General features: G+C 40.0%; 1 protein-coding gene across 6 annotated transcripts in view; it reads left to right on the top strand.

Moving 5' to 3' along the window:
* The first annotated feature begins 221 nt into the window (after positions 1-221).
* PWWP2A (PWWP domain containing 2A) overlaps positions 222-9,771 on the top strand; it is a 35,083-nt gene continuing 25,533 nt past the window's right edge. For 3 of the 6 annotated variants that reach the window (XM_072630882.1, XM_072630878.1, XM_072630880.1), the window contains exon 1: positions 223-944. In XM_072630882.1, the coding sequence (XP_072486983.1) occupies positions 334-944 (611 nt within the window). In that variant the 5' untranslated portion in view covers positions 223-333. Of the gene's footprint in view, positions 945-2,578; positions 2,819-9,771 lie in introns of those variants that run through there. The other 3 variants (XM_072630879.1, XM_072630877.1, XM_072630881.1) reach the window with 2 other exon arrangements.

Here is a 9,771-nt window from a genome sequence, read left to right as displayed (position 1 = left end):
TCTCTCCTTTTCCCTTTTTGTGCCCGCCTCCTCGCTCCATCGCTTAACCCTCTGCGTTTGACAACTCGACCGGCCAATGAGAAGTTCCCGCTCTGGGTGGAGACTCGATACAGTGATGGGCATCCAAGCCGGCCAATCGATCGCTCTACCTGTGGGCGGGGCGTGAGAGACAGCCAATGGCGAAGCGGCAGAGATGAACGGAGAAGAAAAGGGGCGGGAAGTATTCTCTGAAGGAGGGAGGGGAAGGCCCTGGAACCTAGCGCTGCCGCTGCCGCCGCCGCTGCCGCCGCCGTCGTCGCTGCCCGAGTCGGAGGAGGAGAAGCCAGAAAGAAAATGGCGGCCGTGGCTGCGGAGGCGGCAGCAACTGCAGCGTCCCCGGGGGAGGGGGGCGCCGGCGAGGCCGAACCAGAGATGGAGCCCATCCCCGGCAGCGAGGCGGGCGCCGAGGCCGGCACCGATCCCCTGCCTGTGACCGCCACCGAAGCCCTGGTGCTTGACGAGGGGGACGGCAAGCCCGCTGCTCAGGCCGATGAGCCGCCGCCGGCGGAGCCCGCCCGGAGTCCCGGGGCGGCGGGGCCCGAGCCCGAGTCCCGTCTGGAGCCCGACTCTCCGAGGCTCGAGCCCGAGGAGAAACCTCCCTCCCGCCCTGAGGAGAGAGAACCGACGGAGGAGGGGGAGGCGACTGCAGACCCGCGGGGACCCGAGCCCCTGACGCCGCCGCCCGAGGAGGGGCAAGATCCGGCTCCCGAGGCGCCGCCGCCGCCGCCTCAGCCCGCGACCCCGGCGCTGGTCCCACCGGCGGGCGGGGACTCGGCCGTGGCTCAGCTGATCCCAGGCTCGGAGGTGCGGGTCACCCTGGACCACATCATCGAGGACGCGCTCGTGGTGTCCTTCCGCCTCGGGGAGAAGCTCTTCTCGGGAGTCCTCATGGATCTGTCCAAAAGGTACCTCTCCAGGGTGGGGGACCCCCTCGGCGGATCCGCCTCCCGCCCCCTTCTGTGTCCATGCGGCTGCCGGAGCTGCCCGGAGCCGGCCCTCGGGCAACGTGCTCGGAGCGCCGGGGAGGGAGGCAGGGCTGCGAGAGCACGCCCGGGAGGGAGATGCTCCGGGGCGGGGGGGGAGGAGGGAGGAGCCCCCCAGCTCCGGCTTCCCCTCCGGCCCCCGCGCCCCCATCCTCGCCGGGGCTGGGCTAATAGGACCCCCTTCTGGCGTTTTTCACACCGCTTCTGGGCAAGGGGAGGGTGGGTGGGGAGGTGGGGGTCTCCAGGGGGAGTGGGCTGGTTAGTGGGGACGGTGGCTCCACCACGCCACTCGTTCTTCCCCCCGCTCCTCGCGGGGGTGCTCCAGAATACCCTCCCCCCGCCCACTCCCCCTCTCCGATTTCTCTTGGAGGCGTCTGTAGTGGGGCAGGTAGGGCATCTGACCCTTGGAAGAGGGACAGGGCATCTCTAGGGGGAGCGAAGTTGTAGTGAAGTACCCTCAGGTAGATGGTCTTGGGGAGGACCTTTGGGTGGGGTGACCCTTGGTATAATTATAATGCAGTGGAGGTGATTCGATATCAAAACCAAATCACTTCTCATCAATCTTAAATTATTTAGGGGACGAACGGAAGGTAAATCCATCCAATAGGCTGGAGAGGTTAGTCGGGAGTCCCACTAAAGCTTGGCTGAACCTTGGGTGGGGATTCTTTTAAGTTGAACAAGGTACTTTTAGATTTCAAGTGGATTTTTCTGTTATGCTAGATCTAATTACAATGAAAGGAATTATCCACATGTGTATTTATGATACAGACCTAACGTTTTTGTAAACACTTTTTCCTTTTATTTGGCCCTATAGAAAAATTTAAAATTATGCTATTCCTTATGGAAAGATTTAAGAAAGAAGACAAACGGAGAAGATAAGATTTCTCTGGGCCCTCTAGAAAGCTAGCTTGTGAGCCTCCGTGAGGGCAGGGACCTCATATTATTTAACCCTTGTTACCTCCATCGGTATCTCACAGTGTTTCAAGCACAAAATTGTGCATGATAAGTATATGAAACTGAAGAAGAAAAAGAGGAAGAATTGACAGTGGAATAATCATGGGAAATGTCTATGAGGGTGGAAAATTCTAGTTTAGGGTGCATATTTTAAAACTGGAAGATTGAAATTTTTGGACCCTAAACTTCAACAAAATGTGACTGTAACCAAGAGCTTCTAATTTACATCTGTTTGTGTATCTAACTTAATACTCTGTAAAGGTTAAATAGATGATCTATTTACAAGTTCTGTGTTAACTTTCTTATTCCCTTCTTTTGCAGATCTGAAGTACAGAGCCTCTCATTCATGGCTCTCCATTCTGTTTCTTTCAACAGCATACATTCACCTGATGGTATCTCACCTTCTTCTAAATGGCTCATTAGCTTGTCTATTTTCATTAGAATGCCCATTTCTCCCTGCCCTCCTACCAGAAATCCCCTTTTTCCCTTACAAAAATCTGATGTAAACTGCATTTTAAAAACAGCCACAAATTGTATTCTTGAAAATAGCATGAAGCTTCCCCCCCCCCCCATTAGATTTTAGAAAAAGATCCAGAGGCTTTACAATTATTTACTGTCTTCTAGCAATTTTAGAACTTTTTAAAATGTGACTTTTTACTTTGTTTCTGGTGTTGAAAAGTAGGCATGGTAGAAAAAAGACTGGAATTGTTGTTGTAGATTCATTTACTAGCTTTTGCAGTAGAAATCCTTCAGCTGTGTGTATGCTGTTGAATAAAACAGAACAGAGGACCAATGATTGTGAGACTCTGGACTTAATATCTGCAAAAGGAAGGTACAAAAAGGTAAGTTGCTCCTATAAATAGGATCCATGTGTTTTCAAGCCTGAGGTGGTAGTGATTATTTTGGTTTAGTCTTTTTTAAATATTAGGGTAGTATACTTTTTAGTTTAAAAAAAATTTCTTGAGTGTGTGCTTGGGAGAATCACTTTTCACTTCTAGCTTTGCAGTTAACTATTCTTTTTGAGAAAGATGAATAAACTTACCAGAAAATAGTGATTTAAAAAAAAAATCCTCTAGCCAATGAACTTGGGATATTGAACCAACTACTTTTTCAGATTTATTCATTTAGTAATATTTGGAATACCTACTTGTGCCAAGTTTATAGGGTCAAGTTAACTGCTCTCCAAAAGCTTATTTTGGGGATGGAGATCAGTAGTAGGGAAATGACATAGTTAACTTACCTTCTAACTAAGAATTTTTCTGAACAGTCAGCATCTTGGACAAAGTAGATATCTGATAAAATTAAATGGGTCTTGATGGGACCACTAAGAGGGCAGACCCAATCCAACAGGCAGTTATTAAGAACTTGTTTACCAAGGCTTGGTGTTAGACCTGGAAGGGTATAAAGATTAGCAAAATAGGAACATATCTTCACGAGTTTATTTTCCACTGGAAGGAAGCTTATGGATGAGTAAACGTAAAATATTTACTAAATAAATGGGGTGGAGAACTTATTTGGGTAATTTGATAGCAAAAACCTATAGGATGTGGTGTTTTGAGCTGAGTTTAGGAGTACAAAGTAAATGCTGTTGGGGAGAGGTTGTCAAACATATAGATAAGGATATACAGGATAATTTGGATATATGGGATAATTTAAAGATATAGAAAATAACCCTGACTAGAGGATCTAGAACTTGGAGAATGCACTTGAGCTGAGCCTTGAAAGAAGCTAAGAGGTCAGAGTGAGGAGTGCAGCCCTTTGAGATGGTGAGCTGCCCTATTTAAAAATCAATTTGAAAAAAATCTTTTCTTAATTGATTTTTAAAATGCCTAAATCCTTTAGCACTTTTATATATGGCCATTTGTGGCTACAGCTATTGTACGTTAGTGAGTTATTTTTCTTTAGTTCCCACCAGGACTACAAACTTTTAGTCAAAATTATAAACAGTTATTGGGCTTCCAGTAGATATAACCACGAAGTAATAAGCATAAGAATATCTTACTTTTTTCAACTTTAATTCATGATCTCTTTTTCAAAACAGCAAACAAAGCAAAGGGAAATTTATTGGGGACTAAAAATGGTGAAATGATCTACTACATATTGGTTTTTTTGGGGGTGGGGGGAGACTAGATCTTTTTGTTTCACCTAGGCTAAAAGTATCTTTCCTTACATTCTTAGGCAACCACTAGTTGCTCCTTGGTTGGAAAAGGGCTCACCATATTGGTGCTGAACTTAGTGTGAAGACCCATTCTGTTTTGGCCGTAGGGCAACTCAGAACTATAGAACGCAGGTGTTCTACTGGTCCCTTCCTCCATGTAGCATGGATACAGTTAGGCACGAGCCACAGAGCCACGCCTTTCTCTTCCATTTTGCTATGGCACTAAGTGCCAAATATTAAGGGACAGATTTCACTTCTAATATAAGATGATATGAATGAAGGTAGTTGAATCAGGCAGTAAAAGAAATTTCTTAATTCATCCAGTGAGTAAACTATCAAATTTTGTACGTATAAATGTTGTTTTTCTCTTTAATCTTCCAAAACCAATGGCTGCCTTATTTTCAGTAAGTTCTTCTTACTGAGTAAATCTGAACAAAAATAGGTGTGCCAAATTGACCAATATCTTGTAAGGCTATTTTTTTGTTTTTCTTTTTTTTAGAAGGGGTTAGGGGAAAGAAAGCATTTCTTGTACTGTTGTTACATTTCTCATGGACACTAATGTCTTTCCTTTTCCTTTCCTCTCCTCTTAATGCAGTGGGGTATAATCAGCCATTGAAAAGCTAAAAATGAAATGTATAAATATGGGGTAATATCTTGATGTTATCTTCCCTAACACAGATATTGAATACTTTGAAGGAGTGTGAAAGAATGATGCTGCTGTGTATCCTTTAGAACTTAAAAACTTAGACTACCTGTGTTCCCAGGCTACTTTTATAGTAATGATTTTCTGAATTTATCTTTGTGAGGAAACAGCTTTCATAGTAGTGAGCCCCCAAGCTTAACTTGGTAAAAGTAAGAGTAAGTAACTTAACACTTTCTTTTAAAAAATACCATGTATTCATATTGGAATTTTAATATTTTGTATTGTAACATATTGTAACAGGTGTGGTAGAGCAATTGCCTGGTATCCATAAGTTTAAATTGTTGTTTTATTTATGGAACTAATTTAGCTGTTTGATTTTTAGGTAAGTCATAATTAATATATATGGATCTCAATTTCCTTTTGTATGATAAATGGCTTTACCTAGATAATTAACAAATCCTATTTCAACTTTTTAAATTAAAAATTTTTTTCACCTTAAATAAACTAAGGGTTTACCAAGGCAGTTATCTAAAGAATCTTAATTCCATACACCTTAAATAAGACCAACATTTCTGCCTTTTGGGAAGATTCAAATTTTCATTTGCAAGTTTTGTATTTTAAAGAACCATGTTTTTGATGATGTAGATATTTTTAGATATCATTTGTAGCAAACTCAATTTTAGCAAGTTTGTTAGATTACATATATTTCAAAATAATAAATCAAGAAATGATTTTTTTTCAGAGACCATGGTGCACTAGCCTTACTTTTGGTGGGAATTATATGCAGCCAGTCTGGTGAAGCTTAGTTTGCTTGAATTTTATTGTTGGATTTTATTTTAAACCTTGTAAAACCTTTTAAAAATTACTGTTATTTTGCATCCAGATCTTAAGCTCCTAAGTTGTATTCTGGAGTAAAATATAATGGGCACATACAGAACCTTTTCTTGTTCAAAAATAGTTTTAGGAACCACTGTGCATTGAAAATCAATGCTCCTTTCCCATTGAGCATATAGTAATTTTGTGCTATGGGTGCTACTATTTTATTATTACATGTGACCATTTGTTGGAGGCAAAACACTCAAAAGGTCCTTGCAATGTAGAAGAATTCTTGAAATTTTAACAGTATTTTAAAAATGTGAAATAACTTACAAAAATAAGAGAATGATATTTTATTGTGCCAGTCATAGTACAACTAGATGAGTGCTGACTTTAGAATCAAAACATGCATTCACATCCTGGTTTTGCCCCTTAATACCCATGTGTCTTTGAGGAAGTCACTTCACTTCTGTGGGCCTCAGGTTCTTCATCTATAATAAAAGGGCATCTGGATTAAATGGTCTCTTAAGGTCCCTTTCAGCTCTAAATCTAAGACTGTGTATGTGTGTGTGTGTGTTTGCAAGCGTGCAGTTGGTTCCCTTCCTACCAATGCAAATGAAACAACATCTTCCCTGCAACTTTTGGTCATAAAAAACTGCCTTGATGCACTGGAGCGTTCTATATTGTCTAGAGTCACATAGCCAGTATGTCAGAGGGAAGGGACTTTTGAACCTAGTTCCTAGCTTACTCACGTCTGTGCCCCTTCTACTCTTAGTGTGCTATAACAAAACTGTTAGGATGATAATTTGCATTCGTTCTCATTACGTTGAACATTTTATAAAAGTAAAATGATTAGCTTCATCATGTTAAAAAAAACTAAACAAAACAACAAACCTTCTTGGAACTTATATTTTTTTATGCAATCCATAAAAGAGACTTTGAAGAGCAGGTTATTTCAGAATTGAGGTTGAATGCTACTTTTAACAAAGTAAATGGATATTTCTTATCCTGTCTGATTTTTGTCAGTTTTTCCATACCTCATCCATAAAGTATCTATCAACTTCCTATGTTTGAGACCTCCTTTTAGTGTCTCAGAAGTACCAGTGTATCCCATTTAGCTTATTTATCTGTTTTGTCAATGATTGGCCTCGGCCCATCTCCTTTTCCATTAATACGTACCCCATATAATGTCTTAGAAATGTTTATTGCTTGCAAATTTGTCATAGTAAATTGATGAGCCTTGTGTATGTCACAGTGGATCTTCCATTGCTTTTTAAATTGTTTATATTAATCTGAATTAAACAATTCCACAGTTGAGTCACAATGGGGACAATGTTTATGTTAAAAGAGAGATGGAATTTTGTACTAGCAAGCAGTTTTGGATTAGTAGAAAACTGTGCATCTTTCCAGATCGAATCCAGCCAGATTTCCTGTTCAATTCACAGAAGATCATTTGTATTGTAATGTTACTTATTCCAACAAGCACTTAAGAGTAGGAACTCGACCTATGGTAGTGAATATAGAGAACTCTGAGAGGAGGAGACTACCCCTGCCAACTTTTGTAATTTTTATAGTCTGAGAGAGTTGCCTTAAATTACTTAGAGATGTTAAGGGACTTGTCTAGAGTAAACAACCAGTGAAGTGTCTGAGGCTGTACAATGAATGTACGTCTTATTGACTCCAAGGCCAGTTCTCCGTCCTCTACACAATGCTGTTTTTTGAGATAATTTACATCAATTCATTTTTTAAAAAATAGTATTTACGCTCATATTGTTAATGTGGCAGGCTTTTTGAGTAAATTTATAAAAGTGAACAGTGAGAGTTTTTGAAAGTGTGCTAGTTGTATTTATAAAGTGGATTATTTAAAACATTAAAAGTCAACTTAAATTTATCATTTTCATTGACCTGCACGTTGCAAGTCTTTAAAGTTTTGCTCCAGTGGCATATTTATAAAAGAACTGAGTAAATTTGTAATGCTTAGTGGAACTTCAAGAAGGAATGATATTCAGGGAACATATTTTAGGTTATCATTTGCCAAAATACTTGAAAAACCTAAATGTTTTAAATCCTACTGCTTTGAATGTTCTTGGGTATTTGAAAGCAGTACAAAAAAGTACAGAAATTTGGGGAGGCAGATCTTATTTTAGAAGTAGGTAAATTGTAATCTGTATGCACTGTGGAGTGAGTGGGAGTGCTCATATCAATAAGATGAGCATTCAAAACAGGCCTCTGTCTGGTGAATGATTTTCTCAAATATGGTTTATCTTAGTCAATAGTTTTCACTTTACTATTCACCTTTTAATACACTTACATGGACCTCAGTTTGGAAACTTCATTTATTTGCAGAGTTTTGGTTGTGAGAGCATTTGGTACTTTCTAGAAATGGCAATTAGATCTACCTAAAGGTAACTTATTTTTTTTTAAAGTCTCATAGTCTGGACTTGTAGGACATTTCCATAGGAATTATAATCTTTCTCTCCCCCCCCAATGGCCCTGCATTTCCAAGTAAAAAATTCCAAGGATGGAATAATTCCTTGGCCATTGAAGTTGGCTCTAGTCACCCAGTAACCAAGTTAAAGACTATGTGGCTGTCATTTTCTGAGTATTTTAGGAGAGATTTGAATGCCTCAGTATTTGGTGAACTCTAATCCCCATTTGGTTTTTAGTTCTTCAAAGAGCCTGTAATTTTCATTGTTGACTAGAAACTAAGGAGTGGATAATTTTAAAGTAAAACAGCAATGATACAAAATAATTAGAAAAAATGATGATGGTTTATTTTATGACCACTTGCTGAGGAATATTTGATCCTTTTTATAGTTGGTATACTAATCCAAGCATGTCTTAATTCTTGAACTGAGCCCACCTACCTTATTTTAGTAGATTAAAACTAAAATGAAAGGCCAGATTAGTCATTGGTAACCAAAAGTCCAGAACTAGAACTTAATCATGGTATTCTTTACAAGTATTTGATAACTCTTGTGAATACCTACAGTGTTAAATGAGAAGGTCCTTTGATGGATGTGTTCATTTTTTGAAAGAAATGTCAGGTACCCAGTTAATAATCAGTGACGTCCTCTTCTGAATTAGTGTTTTCTTTCTTGATAGAAAAGTGTAATCAGGTTTTGTTAACCTAAAGCATATTAATAAAGGAACTCAATTGGGAATAGCAGGAAATACTGAATGAAACACTGGGGGTGATGTGGATAACCCCATTTAATTTAAGAAAGATTAATATAAAGTTTGTTTTAAGGGATTATTTTTGCCTTATTGTCCCTTGCACAGTTCTGGCACAAAGTAAGTTCTTAATCAATGCTAATTGATTAAGAAGAGCAAACTTTTAAATTGTTGCTATTTTTATCTCATTTCCTAGCCTATCCTATTTTCTTTAAAGAGTTGTTCTGAAACACCGTGCTTGGGAGCTTTAAACTAGGCACACTCTTTAATTGTCTACAAATGAGATCTATCTACCTGTGATTCCTATGGATGGAGTAATGAAAGGAAAACTTTCTGCTTTAAAATAACTTCCTATGGTCAAATAGATTTGCCCTGCAAGTAGGGGTTCTTAATGTTGTGTGTGTGACACCCCTGTGGTAGTGTGGCAAAGCCTATGGACCCCTTCTCAGAACATTTTTTTAAAAAGTCATAATTGAAGGAAATGATAAGTATCAGAGGTTAATGAAAATGAAGATCTAACATTTTTCCAGTTCACAGACCTCTGAAATCTATCCATGAACACCTCCCTCCAGTGGCTGTGCTCTTTCCACCCCCCACTCTTGTATTAAGGGGTGTTTTTGGGGGTGGGGTATGGAGTACAACTTTTGTCCTGAGTTCTTGGGAGACAGTGGAAATGGTCCTTTCAAATAACTTACATTCTAATAGCAGAGACAATATGTACACATAAAATGTATATACAGAATGAATATTGGGTAGCTTTGTGAGAGGTCCTTCTTCCTGCATGATTGAAAAAGCCTCAGGAAATTATGTTTAACATTAAAAAATCTTTTTAGTTCCACATTTTCCCTGCCCTTCCATCCATCTATTGAGAAGACAAGCAATATATCAATTATACATGTGAAGTCATGCAAAACAATTCTTAGGAAATTAAATAGCTGGTTCGTTGCATGTACAACTTGTTATGGAGTGAAAATTGGAAGGTTCCCATCTCTCTTTAACACCCA

This window comes from Notamacropus eugenii, chromosome 1, assembly GCF_028372415.1.
Source record: "Notamacropus eugenii isolate mMacEug1 chromosome 1, mMacEug1.pri_v2, whole genome shotgun sequence".
NCBI lineage: Eukaryota > Metazoa > Chordata > Mammalia > Diprotodontia > Macropodidae > Notamacropus > Notamacropus eugenii.
Note: the sequence above shows the minus strand (reverse complement) of the source record. Positions and strands in the feature narration are given on the sequence as shown.